Source organism: Accipiter gentilis, chromosome 25, assembly GCF_929443795.1.
Source record: "Accipiter gentilis chromosome 25, bAccGen1.1, whole genome shotgun sequence".
Classification (NCBI taxonomy): Eukaryota; Metazoa; Chordata; class Aves; order Accipitriformes; family Accipitridae; genus Astur; species Astur gentilis.
The window spans coordinates 16,526,721-16,546,419 of NC_064904.1; the positions used below are offsets into that span (position 1 = coordinate 16,526,721).

Here is a 19,699-nt window from a genome sequence, read left to right on the forward strand (position 1 = left end):
GCCCTGCTTCAGAGCAAAGACAGACTAAGTCACATTTTAGTATCTCCTTAAGCTCTACATTTCTATGATTTCTGCATCTAATGGCTTGTGGTTAACGTGTACAGAACGGCTCCTGTAAAAAAATAACTTTAATTCATACCTTGCTAATATCAACATTTATTATCTATTGAAGTTGATCACATCTTAACTTCGATCGATAAATATTGATCCTCACAGACTACACTCACATCTGCTTATTAATGCTAATGGAAGTCTTCCAAACACCTAATAGCTCAGATTTAATTCTCAGTTACATTAAACCAGAAGAAATTAGAGTCCCGTCCATTTAGCAGAACTCATTTTAAAAAAAATTTACATTGTTTCAGTAAACCATTAAAATTGCAATTTCTGTGGGGTAGAATCTGCTTTTAGTATTGTGTAACTGAAACACAGAGCATAGAAGTCATAATATTACATGTGCAGTATTCACAAGCAGTATTTCCTGTGCACGCAGTATTACTGGACAACATTGCCTACTAGGAGAAACAGATTCAGCACATGCTACTGAAAAGGCACAGCTTACATGTTGATTACTCTTACAGCAAAAATGGTTAGTTTGTTGTTGGTTTGTATGGGTTTTTTTAAATCATGAGATAAAACAACAAGTAAGAAATATTCATCTGAAGAGTTTATTAAACAAAAGAAAAAAATTAACATGCATTAAATGTACTCTTACTTGTTCCTATTGTGGAAACTACATGAAAGTCAAACGCTTATCTTGGATCTCTATTAAGTGCTAGAACACCAACAGTAAATCACTTACCTGTCTCTTAACAGTTTACAGCACAGGTACGATGGGACTGTAACAAACCTAAAATGGATTGCTGAGCCAATTTGACCACAATGCCAGTAAGCATGTATTTGCACATACAACTAAAAAATGAACACACTGACAGGAAAGTAGTGCCAAATCTTGCGTTTAAGGAATGTCTATCTTACAGTTAACTTAAGTTTGGGCTTCCACAGACCAGACACACTAACTGAAACGTAGCAAAAAGCTTCAGGAGGTAACGGACCTTTTAGTATGCTACATCAGTAATCGTACTACTTATTTCATTTATATCTCTTTACTATGCAAAGAACAGTTGTATATCAGAAGCATGAAAGCAAGAAAAAAATACACAGGTAAAAATAAATGCTCACCTTTCCAGTTGATCCAAAAGCAAACAGGCCAAGGTCTTCATAAGAAGTGACAGCTGTTAGTATGGAAAAAAAAGTGAAAATATTTCTAACTTCAAAATCACTTGAAAGCTCTAGCTCTGCCTTTTTTCCCTTTTTAAATTAACATAATTCAGGACAAAATTTAGAGTATTTTACAGTATTTTTTATTTAAAAAATAGCTTTTATATACACCTGTATTCCTGCTACAAAATACAGCTATATGCTCAACCATTTAGAAACTCTCCAGAAACTCAATTTAATATTAAAAATAGTACTATTTAAATAAATAATAAAAAAAAAACCCAACACATTAATGGCAAATTGCCTTCCCCCAAAGATCTTTGCAAGAGATACTACAGGTAAAGAATTCTGAGATTAGCCTCAACAATTAGATATAAGATCTTCCCATATTTTACTTGTTAAAAGGGCACACTTTTTTTTTTTAAATGAAGACAACAACAGAGGATCTGTTTTCGTCTTTCTACGAATATAAACATTAATCACCATCTTGCCAGCTTTTAAAAACTTGGCGCTATTTATTTTCAAGAGAGCTGAAGGTAAACATCTTCCTTGGTTGAAATCTATTATTAAAAAAAACAGAACAAAACACACCAAAGCAAAACCAAAACAAAAATCCTGCCCTTACCTGCACCTAACTTACATAATCACATTAAAACAGCCTGTGGTTTCTTGTACCCTTTTGTTGAGTTTTAGCTGCAACCCACTTAATATTGCTGGTAACTCAAACCAACCCCTTCTCAGAATGAAGGAAGTCATACTGAAGTCTTTCATTGTTGCTCTGTATTTTGTTATTAGAAACTGAAGCGGTATCAAAAAGATGAAAGTTTTCTGAGAAATACCACTCACTTTCTCAGTATATAATAAAATGGTCCACAGTTGTAAATGTCTCAAAGGGTAAAATTAATCTCAAAACCACATTAATTTTATTGTCACAACACTTGCTTTCTCTCCCTTGGTTCTACTTGGTACACTACTGCTTCTATTCCTGTCACATCTTAATTTAAGGCCCAGCCCTGCAATATGAGCTGCTGGGGGCAGACCTTCACACCTGAGTGAAGTCCCACTGAAGTAAATGAAACAAGACATAGGAGACACAGGCGGTTCGCAGGGATCAGATGACGGGACTGGAGCCTCAGACTGCCAACTGCCCAGGCTTAGATGTTTTTAGTTTTTATTTCACTGAAGTTCCGCATACAATCAGATCAATGCTACAGAGGGGTGGGGGGCAACAAAACCAAACTTCATTAATTTTCTCACATTATTTTCTCAAGGGCGATGTTTCACATTCTGCTCTACTACTGACACCAATATGTTATGAAAAAATAAATGAAATGACAAAATTGAGCCACAGTCAGCTCTCAGCATAAACCTGGACTAAACTCTTACATTTGCCGTTACACTGATGTAAGTTACATAAAGATTAATAATTAAAGAAGGAGTATGTCTTACTAGATTTTACTCTGTATTTTTCTTAGATTTGTATTTATAAAGTTGTTGATCACAAGAAAAAAAAATAGCATTTTAGAAGACCATCTCCATGGCATCAGAAAAATCAGCAAAATTTTAAACATATTTACGAGAGAGTTGTTTTTACCATGTGGGAACAAATACACAGCACACGCGTATGAGGAGTTACTAACAAAGAGAACAAAATTTTCCACAGAATTACAAACAAGCAATGTGAAACCTTAGAATATTTTCTATAGTAACTCTGTTTCCGTAACCAATTTAGTCCTGTGAACACTGGGAAGCCTTAATACTTAATCACATTACTTTTTGTAATTTCAAGAATATATGAAACAAAATATTAAGCACAATTGATATAAAGATAAACAAGTTCTGCCTGATTGGCTTGATTTCTATTACGTTACTAACACTAAATGGAAATTATTTATTTAAATTCAAAGTGAAATTGGCAAGTATAGTATGAGCAATACTATGACTAACTCTTAAAATGAAAAGAAAAAAAGCCACAAAATTTCAAAGTACATCCCACTTAAATTCCCAATTCCTCAGCTTTACAGAGTAAGCTTAGCCTTGGTCAGCCCAAACCCGAAAACAACTTAGGTCGTACTGAATTAACACGAGGAGAAAACATTGACTAAAGTAATCCAAGTCTAACCCTTGACGCTTGGGAATATTTCTTTTGCTAAGCCTTTTGGTCTACACAAATCATTGATTTTGTCAAAGTCCAGACCAACATAATTTAAAAATTTAAGACACTTCTTTATTTTTAAACTACAACTAAAATGCCCGTGCTTAATAAATCCTGGTCTCTGTTTAAAATGGAATTAATATTAGAGCTTTCTTTTCAGAAGGTATTTTACAGGTCAAGTCTTTCCTAGGATTACTTTTATGATTTGAATACCTGAATGAATTGTTTACAAACACTTTCAAAGGTTTTTCTTCTCCACCCTTTAACTTTTTCTAGCTCATTTTTTAATATAAAACTACTAAAATTTCCTTACCATGGATTAAGCTTAATACTATAACATTGTTCACAAATGGGCGTAGGTTTTATAAAGAAAAATGTTCAATTATCTAGCTTGGAAGCAAACACGTACACAGATTTTACTTTGTCAGGCACAACAGGTCACATTTCTCACTTTTTAAAGACAACATTCAAAGGAAAAACTCGGAATGGTATCTAACATTTAATTACTTCAATAGTTTACAGGAATTATAGTAATTATAATCTGAGAGAAATCTTACTTTAAAAAAAAATTACAAAAAAAAATAATCAAAACACAGAAGGCCATAAATCCAGCAAACTTAACCAGACATAGCTCTGGTGCTAGTATTATCTGTCAACATTAGGTGATAACTAATTATTAAATGTAAAGTGCTAGTTTCAGACAAGACAAATACTTCATCCTGCCATTTCAATGGTATTCCTTGCTTTCAGTTGTGCATATTTAAAAAATGCTTTCTTGAGGTGGAATGTTGCCTTTGGACAATAACTGAGGAGTTAAACCATTCTTGTATATTAGGTCTCTAAGTTCACAACACTGAAATTTTCTTAACTCAAAAAGCTTAAATCCTTAGTTTTCCCCTCTCACCAGTCATTCTTTTGCAAGGATCCCTTTTATTATTATTTTGCCAGACAACAACATAATACCACTTTGTGCCTTTATAATACAGAACTTTTCAGCCTCAAGTAAGAGGTAAACAAAGATCATAAAAAAATACTTCCAGTTCTCCCTTTTTTTGCTTATCTATCTTTCTAGCTATTCATTTCAGGTTCCGATTCCTTTCTACTAAGCAGAGCTCCAAGAGGAGGGAAAAAATTACCAAAGACTTAGTCCAAAATCATCAAGCAGCCAGCAGTATCAGCCATAAAAGTAACCCTACCTCTGAAGAGTATTTTTTAAGAATGTATGAAGAAGATCACTCAACAGGTGAAGACAGGAGCAGCAGATCTAAGAAGAATCAGGAAGCAATCAGCTGAGAGACCAAAGCTAGCTATAGAAAACCAAAGCCAATGAGGAAAGAAACAGAAGCTTTCTCCCACCACCTTTGAAAAGAGGAAAACAGAGGAGAGAGAAACAATAACCAGGTGATTGAAAGAGAAGGAGACCTCCTGCTACAACGTGATCTTTGTGCACGAGAACTCAAGGAACTAGTCAGTTGTTTCAGTAACAATTAAAAGAAGCAAGAATTAAAACGTTAGCAAATTAGATTGTAGATATTAGAATCTACATGTTTGAACATTCTCAAAGCAGCGTAATTTCTAAGGACTGCAACGTGACTTCTCATTCAGTATCAAAAATGCTGTAAAAACCTGCATCTATAAAACGCCATGAGAATTATGATAATCCAGTATGATTACAAAACCTGAAAGGTATCTATTTCAAACCATAAACAAAATATATATTACAAGTAGAAGAATGAAAGTCTGCTACTTTATTGCTCTTAAGCCTTCACTGAAAGCAACAGTATACACTGAAGTAGTGCAGTTCAGCCAGCTCCAAAATAACTTTGCTACAGAAATATAGGAACTATCTTTCTGGAAAGATGGGAGAAGCATTTTGATAAAAATAAAACTGAAAACCTAGAAACCAGTCGGTGTGGCATTGACTTTTCATAAGAAGTTTCAAAATAGTATTTTTAAATGGCAAATAGTAATTGCTAAAGTTGTTAAATATTTCAACATCAGGGAATCAGACACAGCTATCTGTTAACATGCTGTTAATTGTAATAATTATACTGGGTCATGTCTTTGTGATACAGGTGAGGAATTATTTCAGAGATCACTGTTAGATAAATCCTTTTCACTTACCAGTCTGAGTGCACATACTGAGCAGAAGAAATACAGAGTAAGCAGCAAGGCTGGCAACAATCAGCAGCAAGATACTAAAAAACACAAAATATTCACAATTACAGCACTTTTACACTATAATGCACTTTCTATCTTTAAGAATGCTACTTTTGCAAGAAGTAAGCTACCACAAGACCAGATTTCCTCATTTTACAGCTTGTATCTGCTGACTATGGTTCATACGGTCTCTGACCTTCCCAATACTTGCTAAGTTCCACTGTTTGTTACATTGTTCACCAAAGTATATCACATACTACACAGGACAAAGGCCTGACCATTGAATTACAAATGGGACATAAACATGGGAATTTGTGCGTATACATATACACAGACAAATATGTATCTTCTAATGAAGTGAATCTAATGCTTAGAAAATGGTAAAAGTGACAGCTCTGGTGACTTTGGCCCTGTTATCCATAGGTTGGCATGTACAACAAGCAGAAAAAGTGCAAAGAAAAGCACAAGGCGATTCAACATTTTTCAGATACATAGCCATCCCACTCCAGGAGGCCCATTTCTGGAACTGAAGGAGACAGCAGCTTTGAAACGTAAATATCAATCTATTAGGAGTAATGGCCAAGAAATTGCCACCATGTGGCAATTTAATGCAACATCTGGGCAGTACTTATGTTAGGCCAGCTCTGAATGACTAAACCAAAGAGGGAAGATCTTATTCAACAACGCCAAAAAGCACAAGTTATTTATTTCTTCCTCATTTTTTGCACAGGAGTCTTAGTAATCAAGTTCTGTTCCATTTAAAACTACAAGCTGAGTTTAAAAATAAGTATACATAAAAACTGAAAACTTACCTAAACCCCATGATCCCTGTGTTGGCCATAGCATAGGACAAGCCAAGTATCCCACTTCCCATGATCGCATTCATTAAATTAAATACTGAGAAACCAAAGGAAGAGCCACGATTTGGACGATTCTGTGAAAAGGGCAAAACAAAGTACAGTTAGTACAGGAGAGGCGTTTTGGTCTTTCATAGGAGGAAATTTAAGGGAGGGGGAGACAGTCAACTTTTCCTTCCCTCATCTAAATCAGAAAATCTCTTTTCTCCTTCTCAGACCACGCAGACCCTCCTGCACATACAACAACAACGCGATGCCGTCCCAGGAGGATCTCGAGACTTGAGAACGGCGATACCGGAGCACAAACCGAGCGCAGCAAGATTTTAGGCTTAAAAGCGGGCTGCCCCCGGCGTGCTCGCCACAGGAGCGAGGGGCAGAGCAATCGGCAGCACCACTCCAAGAGCTGCGCCACCGAAGCGTCAAACGGAGCAGAAGGAGCGCCAGGACCAGGCGTTCGGCTTCGCAGGCCCGGCACTGCCCCGCGCTCCCGCCGCCCCCGGCCCGGCCCTTCCCGCTGCCCTCGCCAGGTGTCACCCCCCGGAGCCGTCCTCCACAGCCCCGTCCGCCCTCCGCCTCCCCGCTCCACTGTCGATCGGCCCGACCTTTGAGCCCCCTCCGAGCTCCGCCACCCCCCTTCCCGGGCCACGCTCCCCGAACTTCTCCTCAAAACCAAGCACTGCCGGCGGCAGCCGCCCCCGCAGCCTCCCGGCCCGGGAGCCGCGGGGACCGGGACCGCCCTGACAGACACAGCGCCCGGGGAGAGGAAAGGAAAGGAAAAAAGTCAAGCCGAGCCGAGCCGGCGCCCGCCGACGGAGCGGGCCCGGGCAGCCCCGCGGCCGCAGCCCCCTCAGGGCGCTCCCCCTCCCCGCCGCCGAGCCGCTCCCCTCACACGCACGCTGCCCGACGGCGGCAGCAGCGGGGCGGACTCCCCGTCCTCGTCCACCGCCTCCTCCTCCTCCTCCTCCGCCTCCTCTTGCTGCTCGCGGGCCGACAGGTACCAGCCCCGCTCGGCCAGGAGCCGCCCGGCCCCCCGCGGCGGCGGCGGCGCCATGCCACCCCGCGCCCCGCCGCCTCGCCTCTGAGGGGAGCGCCGCCGGGGGGCGGGCCGAGGCGGGGAGGGGGGGAGGAGGGCGGGGCCGCCGAGGGGGCGGGGCCGCCGCTCCAGCTCCGCCCCCCCACCCCACCCCACCCCACCCCACCCCCAGCTCGGCGCTGCTACACGGAGCGGCGCGGCGGCGCGGCGTCACGGCGGCGGTGATGACGTGAGAGGGCGGCGGCGTCACGGCATGAGGTGAGGGAGGGCGGGGGGGGGGGGGAGCGGTAGCCGTAGCAACCGGGGAGGCCCCGGCTGCGGCCTTGCGGCCGGGGAGGGGGATCCCCACGGTGACCCCGGCCCCGCAGCCCCCCTCCCCTCCCCCCCCCCGGCCAGCGGCGGGCGGCCCAGGCCGCGCGGTGGGCCTGAGGCGGCGGCTGCCGGCGGGGCTCCCCTCAGGCCGAGGCGGGGGGTGACCCCACCGAGGCTCCCGCTCTGCCGAGGGTCCCTTCTCCCGGTGAGGCCTGGCCGGCGCCTCTCCCACCCGCCCGGGGGGGGTCTGTGTGTGTGTGTGTGTGTGTGTGCCCGGTGGAGCTCGGAGCGGGGAGCGGCCCTCCGGCAGCACACCACACCCCACCCCCCCCCGATTTACCTCAGATTACTCTGAGGGAAAAACGGGGCCAACGGGGATCTTAGTGGGACTTTGGTTACGGGGGAAGGGCAGGCCTTCCCGTAGGCGGTGTTGGGGAGGTGTTAGTCCTCGTCCCGGCTGCAGGGGCCTCCGGCCAGACCCAGAGCGGGGGAGGGGAGGGGGGGGGGGGGCTTATCTGACACCGAGATGCCCATGCAAACTGGGTCAACAGTTTCCAGCTAGGGAGTAGGGGAATGCCTAAGAAAAACACCGGGATGCTCTGGCCTCTGGATGAAGTTTTTTTCTCCTCTGTAGCAGACGTGAAGAATGTAATGTTTATTTTTGAGTCAACGGGGAAAGGAGGTGCGCTTTGCCAAAAACTTGGCTTAGGGAAACGAGCTGGCTTGGAGATGTGGGGAGTCCCAGCGAGGAGCTGGGATTTGTGGGGGAGGGAGGATGGGAGCGGGGCCAGCTTTGCTAAGGGTCGAGCACAGCTCCTTTTTTGAAGAAGAGACCACATGGCTTGTTACCCACAAGGAGGGCAGCAGCCCTGTAGATGTGTAGATGTCTGAGGCAGACAAGAGAACCGGTTTCCTTTCAGAGCTGGTTTGCATCTCTGCTGTCAACCCCTAATCTTAAAACAAACTTCCCAAGAAGTCAGGAGAAATGTCAGCCTCACACACTACCTAAACCCTTGGTTCCTGCCTAGGAGCAGCCGGTGCAGAATCAGGAAAGTTGGGCCCCTTTGGACTGGCTCTAGTGGGGGAAACCATTTAAAGAAGCGTACAGCTACTTTTCAAGTCCCCATCCTATGAATGAACTGTGGAGAGGGGTTCACTTGCTCAAACAGGCATTACTAATGCTTCTCTGTACCTTTAGGGGAATTCTGCATTTAATTCATGGTCTTTCTGGCACGCAGCTCATGGAGCAAAGACACTACGGAGTGAGTCTTACCACTGGGGTATAGGAGGCAGAAATCGCCAAAGAGTGATTATGACCGCTATTGCTAATAACTGTTTTCTAGCAACCACTGCTTGGTAATGAATTTTATCAGAGACAGAAGGGATCCAACAGTAGGATCAAGACGGTAGAAATTTTTCCATGTGGCTTACCGGGATTAATATCACATTTATTAGAACAAAGAGAGGTCATTGTTTTTTGGCAGGAGGGGATTATCTCACTGCTTAAAGTTAGTTAATGTTTAAGTCTAAAAATACATTTGCGAAAGGACAGAAATTTGTAGTATATTATTCATAATAAAGAGCTTTACTAAACTATTGTGGATTGTTTGGTACAGATGGAAATTCTAGTTTAAGAGAACAGCAAATCCATGTGATTTGCAGCCTTTTTAATGGAATGATTACATAATGTCTATAAAATGAATAATTTCTCTTCTAGGACTTTATGGAGATTTGGATACTCTGCCAGACTACTGAAAACTAATCGTTTTAGGACAGCTGCATCAAATACATCATTTCCAGCAGTTTGGATGCTATTGGCGCAATATTCTGGCAGAATACCTGGGCTGTTTGTAGTAGTTAAAAAAAATACTTTTTTTACAATGCCTGAAACTGTGGAGGATAAAGCTAATCTAGAAGTGTATTCGCCACATCCTGAAGTGCGTGGGATGACACTACTCAACAGGGAAGCTTTTAAAAGGACAGTTGTTGTTCCAGTTCTTAAAGTCAAGAAAGAAATTGTAAATACTTTGCTAAAGTCCCTAAAACATACGGTACTACAGCGTCCTGGTCTAAAGCGAGTGGTTGAGGATCCAGAAGATGAGGACAGTAGACTTGTTATTCTGGATCCTCATAAAATACCAGAATTCTCATTAGGGCAATCGGAGCAAGAGGTATTAAAACAGCTTAATATTCGTCCTGAGGTGTCCAAGTATAACTTGGAGCTGACATACGAGAATTTCAAGTCGGAGGAGATCCTACGAGCAGTCCTTCCTGAAGGTCAAGAAGTCACCTCTGGATTTAGCCGTGTTGGTCACATAGCTCATTTGAATCTTAGAGATCATCAGCTACCATACAGATATTTGATTGGTAGGTAAAACAACTCTTCTCAAAAAAGTAATTAATGTATTTTGTATAGTCTGAGAAAGATATTTTAACAGTTATCCTGCCGATAAATTATTACTTGTACAAAGAAAACTTTTGAGTGCTTTTCATTGCTTTATATTTCGACTTTAAATAGCCTTGTGCTGATGCCGTAGCAGTGCACAGAAGGCACAGTTCTCTCCTCTTACAGTAATTGTGGTCTCCCTTCACTGAGCACTGGGTCAGGGTAAAGTACATGCCTTAGAAAGATGTCACGTCTGCAACGCTGAATCATTAGAGTTGTTCTAATACATGCTTAGTTTTATTAACTGTAAACAGCAGTGTTTGTATCTCTTAGTAGAATATTAAGAGGTTGTAGTCCCTTAACCAGACTATCTTTTGCCCTCTCTTTCAGGCCAGGTTATAATTGACAAGAATCCAGGGATCACCTGTGTAGTGAATAAAACCAGCATAATTGACAGCACATACAGAAATTTTCAAATGGAAGTGCTCGCTGGAGAGAGCAACCTGGTAACCAAGGTACAGGGTTTTTTCCCCTGTTATTTTGAATTTAGTATGTTAAAAACCAAAGGCATCTACTGGAAAGATGTGCTGAAGACGGTGCCCTTCATGAGACCTGTTTTGGAGTGTAAAAGTTGGCAGTTACTTCTACCTTCCTTTGTCCTGGTCTGCTAAGAGCAAACTCACAACCGTAGGCATCATGAACATAAGTATTCTTTCAATTTCACAGCCTAGATTTTAATGGTATGTAAAAGCAGCTGAAGTAAAGGTTTCTTACAGAGATGCTAATTACAAACTTGTAGCGAGGGGTGTTTCTCACTCTAAAGCCAAAATACTTAGTGGATTTGATGTAAGAAAATGCTGTTTCTTAATTTCATCAAGCATTGTACAGTGGCTGGTACAGAACGCAGGACTGTGTTTTTTAAATCTCACTGGCTTTGCAACTTAGGCGAGATTTTGTCTATGCCTTTTTCTGTCAGCAGCAAGACAAACTTCCTCTCTCCTCTGTTCCGACATTTTTCAGGTGTAAAGCACTATGTAACTGCCAAGTATTCTTCACTCAGGGTTTCTTGTCCTTAGCTGGAAACTTGGCCACTGGTTCGACCAAAAAATATTTTTTCCTAACTGTTAGCAGTTTTATACTTTTAGAAGAGAAAACTTTAGATTACCAAATAAAGAAGATGAATAGCTTGGTAGAACATCCTGTACATGCAGAGAAGGCATTTGAATTGTCAAGGCAGAAGCGATAATCAAATATTATGCAGCTGGTATTAGCTCATTAAGCATACATCTAGCATACCACTGAGCTGCACACCGAGGAGTGCCGATACGCTTCATTATGTTTCTTGCTGGCAAAGCAAATGATGCAGTGATTTGGACCCAAAGTTACGTTACTTCAGCGTCACACAATTCAAGCGTGGTGGTGCAAAGTGAGTATTATCTTGCATCCCATTCTCATCTGAATAAATACTGTTTCTTTTTAGCTCTGTTCTTAAGATAGTGGTCATCCCAAAGTTTGGGTTTGGATCAGTTTCCAAACTCTGTCACCTTGAGAGATAAAATACAGTATTTCTTCAAACTGCAGAATTTGCTCCCAGTGGCTTTAAATTTGGCTGACTGTTGCCATTCTTGTGCTGTATCATTCGTAGACACTTATTTACTATGTGGACTCTGCTAAGGAGGGCTTGAGGCATCTTCCCAAGGTCTGCTTTCAATAAAGGAGTTGTCAGCCAGCCACAAAGCTCTTGAAAAGCCTCGGAATTTTTTATTTTTTTTTATGGTTGTTTTAAGTTGCTGCTTTATTTCCACCTGGTGATTGAGACATGCATAAGCCAGCCATCTGGATTGACAGTTGGAACATTCCTTATGGCTAATTCTGATGAGTAGATCTGTTTATACAAGATTCATGTGTACTGCTAATGGGACAAATGTCAATGTACACGTTCCTGTTTGATAAAGCACCTTGGGTTTTAGCTGTCTTAATTACTAATAATGCTTAAACATGCCTGGAATTTGAACAGAGAGACTTAAGCAAATTTTTTGGACTTTCAGGTCAAGGAAAATAATATTGCATATGAATTGGACTTTTCTAAAGTCTACTGGAACCCACGTCTTTCCACAGAACACGGCCGTATCGTTGAGCTTTTAAAGCCCGGTGATGTCCTTTTCGATGTCTTTGCTGGGATTGGACCTTTTGCAATTCCAGCAGCAAAGAAAAAGTGCCACGTATTTGCAAATGATCTCAATCCTGAATCCTACAAGTGGCTCCTGCACAACTGCAAACTAAACAAAGTAGACAACAAAATAAAAGCATTTAACATGGATGGCAGGGACTTCCTCCTGGGGCCAGTAAGAGAAGAACTAAGTAAAGAGCTCCAACTTCTGAAAGAAGAACAGAAAACCTCTTTTCATATAGTCATGAATTTGCCAGCTTTAGCTATTGAATTTCTAGATGTTTTCAGGTATCTCTTAGCAGGAGAGCCATGCAGCACTGCTAGCCTTCCCACGGTACACTGCTATGGTTTCTCCAAACACGACGACCCAGCCAAAGATATTCAAGAACGAGCTGAAGCTTCACTGGGAACCTCCTTGGATGGACGTTGTTCTACTTACCTGGTTAGAAATGTCGCACCGAACAAGGAGATGCTGTGCATTAGTTTCCAGATTCCAGCAGATGTGCTATACAAGAGGCCCTGCCCTGATGAAGGTGAGGAACAAGCCCCCTTCGTGGCACTTGGATTTCAGGCTACACCTTTTGTTGTCTCAGGCTGGTCCCACCTTGTCAGCCCTGAGGGCCACTTCAGCCGTGTGACAGCGATGCTGTACTCCGGCGTGAGCGCGGAGGTGGCCGGCAGGACTGAGCGCCTGCACGTGCGCAGCAGCTGCAGGGCTTCGTGTGCTCTTGGCAACAGCGCTCCACTCCTCTGATCCCAGCATGAGCCTCCACAGAAAAAATGGTGGACTGGATAGGATCATCCCACAGGCCGTAAAACAGACCTTTATGCCCTAGATTGCCTACTGGGAGAGGATGAGGTATCTAATGCCAAGTACACCTTTCTATTAGCTAAATACTTCAGAACTGGAGCTTCATTTTCACCCAGGGTAGAATGATGTACTTCCAAGTGACTGGTCCCAGTTCTGACCTTCTCTCTTACGCTTGCACAAACTCAGTTTAGGTCCGGAGTCACTACATCAGCAGAATCAGGTTCTGTACAATTTAACTGAGAAATAGATATCCTTAGAGATTGCTAACATTCAATTTGATTTTTTTTATTTTTTTTTTAATAATTGGTGATTTATTTCTTGTAGAAGCTAGTTGGCTTCAGTGATCTTGGGCTTTGCACTACATGATGGGGGGGAAGGCTTTCAGTCTGCAGTTACGTGAACTGGAGGAAAGGAGGTTTTGATAAAGCTTTAATGCCATGAAACTTATCTTTACACTGTTGTTGGGTAGCACTGAGATATACATCAAAATGTAGCTCCATACAGGTTCTTTCAAAGTCCTTTTTGGCGTTTGGTAAAGAACCCCACGTGACTGCTGTAACGGTTTTCATTTGTGACTGGTAATCCTGATTTTGACTCTCATCTCTTCCTGTTAAATCCCTTAAGCGTTACATGGCTTGTGGTTTAGTTCAGTCTGTTTACTGTACATTAAGTAACTTACTTTTTCTAACCTTCTTCCAGCAAAACCAGCCTCTAAACGTCTGCGTACCAGCAAAGATTTTCCTGAAGAAAAGTTACCGAGTTGAAGACTAAAGTTACGGTAACTACTTTAGCAGTTTGCGTAAGGTATACTTGGGTTACCTCTGGTTTACCCCTTGAATTATTTGAAGCATACCTGCATTACCCATCTCAGGTGCCAATATGCGTAACACATGTTGCAGCTTTCCTTTGTGAGCCTTGCTTCCTGCATTTACCTTTTTTTTTAAATTGTGGGATCAATAAGCAGATTGAAAATGTTGTTACTACAAAAAATTAAAACTTCTCTTTTTTGTAATAAATGTGTTTTGGTACTTTTCTGCTCTCTATTGTTTCACGCCCGTGATAGTTCAGTGACGCAGACTGGGATAGTTTTTTGCTATGTCATTTTGATACTGTGGGGTTTGTGGCGAAAACCGATTTTTATATTTTGTCGGGTCTAGCAAGATAACTTGTATAACCCTTGCATTGGATTCTCTCGGACAAATGGTTTTGGTGTTCAAGAATATTAGGTTACTCCTAGCAGATGCACAAACAAACAGCTCTTGTGTAAGCAAGATAACGTTTCAAAAACTTAACCGAAGATAAAAAAAGTCCCAAACAGCCGTGTACACTTGTTCCTAGGCTTTTGAGTAATAAGTGCTTTTTAACACTGAGATTTAGTTAGGGATTAGTTGACTCCTACCTTAGTGTTTGCCCACCGTTAAAGCAGGAAAGACTGTAATGCCGTTTGCACAGTTGCAGATGATGCACTTGCGTTGGAGCGCTTGACTGAAAACCAGTACCTGGCTGAACAGTCCTCGTCTTGAAACTGCATCCTCCTGCGGCTTTTGTGCCCCTGCCCTCTCCCAGCTCTCCCCTGAGTGCTCCTCTGCTGCAGTCCCTGGATGATCTCTCTGACTGGCTGCCTGTGTTCTGTGGGGATTGGAAAAGCCTCTGCCTTTGATTTCCTTTTCTTACCCATCCAAACTATTGTTGGGCAATGTCAACCACAAATAGTTTCTTGGGACAGAGAACTCGGATCACCCTCTCGGTTTCAGATGTTGTCCAAGCTCAGAGCTCACGCCTAGCAACTCAATTACCAGATGTCCATCCCCCTCCCTGGCTCTGCTGCTGTGGCTCCATCACTGGGCCCAGCGACCTGACACCTTGGCTCTCACCCAGAGAACCGCTAAGGCCCGTGACTTGTTTTCCTCACGCCTCTGTTACAGCCTTTCCCTTGGCTACACAGCCTGTGCTTTTGAGCAAGCCTTCGCAGCTTCGTTACCGCTGGATTGCATTTATCAAACCAGAGGAAAACAGTCATCGTGACTCACTCGTACTATCTTGAAAGCTGCTGTACAGATTACTTCCCTGGTCTGCCACTCCAGCCTCAGCATTCCTCCACTGGCCTTTAAAATGGTATCGCAGCGGCTTTAACCTATTTGTCCTTGCTGTCAAGGATGGGCACATCGTATCCTCTCCTTACCAGTCACTGCTCCTCTACGAGCAAGTGCTGGACTCTTGCCTCCGGCCTGCGATGCTATCTCTGCTGTCTGTTACATCTTCTAACACCACTGCATGCTTTCCTACCGCTGCCCCGCGGGTTTCCCATAAACATTTGAAAGCTGCTCTTGTTCTTCAGAGTCCTCCATAAACACTGCTGTAGTGATAAGGCCCTCGACCGTTCTGGAATGGTGCAGTCACCCTATGATCTACACTAACGCACCTGTCTGTGCTGCTGGAGACCGTGGGTCCCTTTGCGTGCGTTGCCTCACAGTCCAAATTTAGGGCTTCTTGGCACTACTGCACTAACAGAAACCTGTCTTTGATCACCCTTTCTGTGTTAAGCAAGTCAACTACATAACTCCAATTTTCAGCACGTGACTATCCCAGGGCAGGGAAGGATTTTAGTTCTTAAAAGTTTTGTTCGCTTAAGGATTAAATGCCATCGTTATTTTAGCAGCACAACTTTAGTTTAGATGCCAGTTAATGGATTGTATGTAGCTATACTGGTAACCAGGGTTTTTTCCACATTTCTGTGCAGTTGCCACTTCTGCATATAACCCTCCCACATGAAATAGCAAACGCTAGCCAATGTACACGCAAGTTGCATGAGTGTACTTAAATGATATGTATGAATATGCATATGCAGTTCTGCATTCATTAGGGCAATGACCTGAGGCTTTACAAACTGAGTATAAAGCAGATCATTGATGAGGCTTATCTTTACCAGTCTGGATGAGCCCGGAACAGTACAGACTCCCCCTGGTTGCTGCTACTCCCTCCCAGGGTCCCGAGCTGAATCTCGGGAGAACCGCCGCTATCTTCTATCTGGGAACAGGAGACAGGCTGTCAGGTATCTGTGACAAAGAGAACGAACTCCCGCAGCTTCTGGCTGCTAGGAAAACAATCAGCTAGGCCCCACGGTGGTGGCAGCCATCTACCATGAGTGAGGGAACAGATAACTAAAGGGCATGTCAATTTTCAGGCCTTGCAGCCGAAGGGAGAGGAGGAAGGACCCCAGGTGGAACGCAGCACTCGTCTCGGGGCTAGGCTACAACATAAGTGCAAGCGTATGAGTGATTTCTCATGTGCGCTGCACAGCCAAGTCCTGCAACACCCAGCCACAGGCTTTCTGTCTCTAAGGCCAGGCCACCTGGCCCTGGCAGGGAGCAGTGCTCTGCAGGCTTTCATCTTTTCTACTCCTCTGCCTCCTGTGTAACGTTACCTGTTGGCAACTCTTCTGGGCACAAACAACAAGATTTCAGAGAAAGGGCAATGGAAATTTTGGTGCTTCCCCCCACTTCTGCACCGAGTCTGGAATAGAGCTTTTTCTTCTCTTTATTACAACATAGAAAAAATACATTCATTTAGTACACTCCTCAGAGCAGTATTCAACAACTGCTAACGGATGACCCATAAAATGTGGTCCAGGCTTTGCTCTAGAGGTGCTCGCTGTCCTGAGCAGTTTCCAGTCTCCTGCAGTTTATACACACTCTTGCCCACATATACACACATCCTGCCACAGAAAGCCCATCTCTGCTGTGATTAGTCTACGTTCCACTACAAGGAGAGGTGAAGGAGTACGTCAAAGCAGCAGATCAAGTGGCCAGGGTCATCCCAAGAGCCAGACAAAGGGATGTTCCTGCCAAAAGAAGCTCCTGAACACGTGACAGAAAAGTTGCCAACAGAGCTAAACAGGAAAAAAACAAAACCAGTTTTGACCACTTTAATGACCTAGGCTTCTTAGATTGCTTCTAGAGGAACTCAGTTGAAAGACTTTGAGCTAATGATTTCTTTTCCAGACAAAGGTAAGAACATCAGGACAGATCCTGCACAAGACTTGTGTCAGCATAGTTCCAGGGTTTCTCATCTCATCCAGCTGGCAGAAGGAAAAACCCACTTGTCTGAACTGAGGAAACTAGTTTTATGGGAAGAAAATGTAGGCTTGAATATTGACACTAAATGTTATAATCAAAATGGCATTTAAATGCTTGTGCAAATAAAACCCTGCAATAAGAGTAAAACCACAAACTTTAATAAAAAAGTCTGGCTTTATTTAAAAAAAATTTACAAGTGTATTTCTTTAAACCTCAAACATACACAGCTGAGTTATTCACATCTTCCATTAGATGTGGCTTATTGCTTCAGCCTCCCTCAGCAAAGTGCCACATGACTAACGAGTTTCCCCCTCCACAAAAATGTATCTACCATTTTACAAAGCTCTCGTGCAGACTTTTTTTTTTTTCCCCCCCTTTAACACTTAAACACAGCTGGTTTTACACAGAAAAGTGACTGCAGCTTAGCCGTTGTGCAGATGGCAGCAATTTTACCCAACCTTTGCCGGCTTGATTTGTTTCTCACTCCGTTTGGCGTCCCTTGATCACAGGCTGATGCACACTGGCTAACTGGGGTGCCAGAAAAGACCACTGAAAGCATCCTGTAAGGCTCGGTAACAAGCAAGAGAAGAAGTGTAGCCCCCAGCAAGATCCTGTGGAGAGGCGGCTCGTACATGGTTGAGATACCTAAAACAAAGAGAAGCATTTAGAGCAGAAATAAACACATGAAACACCTGTGTAGTTCACTGTACAGTGAGATTGAGGCTACTTTTTAGGAGGAAGCAAGGAGACACAAGCTGCCTAGTGTTAGCCACCTACAAACACCTTGACATAAAACCTCCATTAGTTAAAGCAATGATGATGCTCGCACACCTTCAGACAAGCTGCCCAGCCAGCGCACTGAAAAACCCAAGCTCTTTGCAATAGGTTGCACAGGGTGAAGTACACTCCCTGGTTTGTTATTTTCTGTGCTTGCTCTGGGAGGAGGGTTAAATTTTCCTCCCTTTGGTAGGTCCTTCTAAGACGATGATGATGACAACAGATCTTTCCTGCGCTCCTGCGGAAATCAGAGGGTTTCAGCTCTGTCCAGTTAACGCTGGGCGCTCCCAAGAGCCGACTGTGCCGGTTGCTCTGATGACAACTGGGCTCAACTCTGCTCTTGGACCTATCTGTATCTGCTGTAAGTCCACTGACACCAGGGAATTAGATCTGTAGGAGGCTATCATCAACATTTTGGCTAAAGAAGCCTCTAAACTTCCCCATTAATTAAGCATCGTCACCCATTTGCAGAGCCATCTGATTTTACACCAAACCAGCCAGACCGATGAGTTGACATTGAAACACGCTACCTACGCTGGCACTGCCGCAAGCTCTTGGCTCCCCTTAGCTCCTTCTGAGGGCACAGACGCAGCCGTGCACACCAAAAGGTCCCATTAAAGGTGTCTGCTCAGGGGGCAAGTACATTGCACCAAAACCCCATCAAATACAAAGACATAGACATAGGCTGTAGCCTAGCATGATCAGCACAACGACCATCTCAAATTCTGAACACCAGATCAAACACCGTAAATGAGGACTGCTTTTCACAGTGGCCATGTAAGCCACTGAGCTTCAGCTAGCTGTTTTGATTCATCACTTGGTACATGTTGCTCCTGGGAAGGTTGAGTCATTCCACCTCTGGCTTGGCAATTCAAGCATAAACTTGCAAAACGCATACAGCCTTTTATAACGTTATCCCGAGAAACCTAAAACAGCTGCACTTTTGGCAGGAAAATACAGGACCACCAGTAAAATATCCAAAACAGTTGCATCTTTTAATTTATGACTGTACACTGTTTCCATAAAGAGTATATAAAACAGGTCAGATTTTATAGGTAAGACATAATAAACAGTCATACCCATTGATGCCATAAATGCATAGAAAAAGAGGTTACTTAGAAATGATTAATTACAGTTTTAAAACTGTATTTCTTGCACCTAGTAACCACAATGCACAGAAATAAGCAACATTTCGGAGTGATTGTTGGTCAGATGCTAAAGTTAAAAGACTGAATTTGCCTCCTGTGGCCGAGTTCAGGTGAGCTCTGCCGCTTTGTACCAATTTGCGACAAGAGTTCGGTCCTCACTGCTGGACACTGGTTCCCACCAGCACAGGCACAGACGTTAGGGCACAAACCCTTTCAATAGCATTTAGTCCAAAGCGAATCTACAAACACAGCAGCAAACCTGGTCTCGTCTCTGTAGAGAGCTCCTGTTTTGTGGGAGAATGCATTTAATAGATTTTTTTAAAAAAAAAAAAATTCTTGTTACTTGTTCCTTAATATTTTAGAGGGAAAATCTCATCCTTCCCAAAGGCCTTTTACAACTGCTGTGGGAAACAGGAGCTCCTTCCCCCAGCCAAGAATGATGAAGGGATACTGACAACAACAAATTTCCTTCAAATTGCCAGTGTGAAACTACCTCCACCCTCCGAACCCGAGAGTCTTACAAAAATCAATTCCCATCTCGGATTTCACTTCCATCATGTTTATCTCATTGCACAAACTTCATTTTCCACTCA

At 43.2% G+C, this 19,699-nt stretch overlaps 3 protein-coding genes across 4 annotated transcripts in view; 1 reads left to right on the plus strand and 2 right to left on the minus strand.

The window, feature by feature from the left end:
- The window catches only part of SLC38A6 (solute carrier family 38 member 6), a 43,567-nt gene extending 36,123 nt beyond the window's left edge, over positions 1-7,444 (minus strand). Inside the window, exons 1-4 of one of the 2 annotated variants that reach the window (XM_049828541.1) lie at positions 7,289-7,444; positions 6,349-6,470; positions 5,501-5,574; positions 1,183-1,235 (exon numbers count right to left, since the gene is read on the minus strand). In XM_049828541.1, coding sequence (XP_049684498.1) covers positions 1,183-1,235; positions 5,501-5,574; positions 6,349-6,470; positions 7,289-7,444 — 405 coding nt within the window. Of the gene's footprint in view, positions 1-1,182; positions 1,236-5,500; positions 5,575-6,348; positions 6,471-7,282 lie in introns of both variants that reach the window. The other variant, XM_049828540.1, reaches the window with a different exon arrangement.
- A 160-nt stretch (positions 7,445-7,604) lies between these two features.
- On the plus strand, positions 7,605-14,133 carry TRMT5 (tRNA methyltransferase 5). Its single transcript, XM_049828678.1, has 5 exons — positions 7,605-7,684; positions 9,456-10,105; positions 10,515-10,639; positions 12,173-12,827; positions 13,805-14,133. Exons 1-5 carry the CDS (start codon positions 7,680-7,682, stop codon positions 13,867-13,869), a joined length of 1,500 nt encoding a protein of 499 aa, XP_049684635.1. The 5' UTR covers positions 7,605-7,679; the 3' UTR covers positions 13,870-14,133.
- A 3,203-nt stretch (positions 14,134-17,336) lies between these two features.
- MNAT1 (MNAT1 component of CDK activating kinase) overlaps positions 17,337-19,699 on the minus strand; it is a 126,593-nt gene continuing 124,230 nt past the window's right edge. Inside the window, exon 8 of the mRNA XM_049828301.1 lies at positions 17,337-17,826. Coding sequence (XP_049684258.1) covers positions 17,706-17,826 — 121 coding nt within the window. The 3' untranslated portion in view covers positions 17,337-17,705. The remainder of the gene's footprint in view (positions 17,827-19,699) is intronic.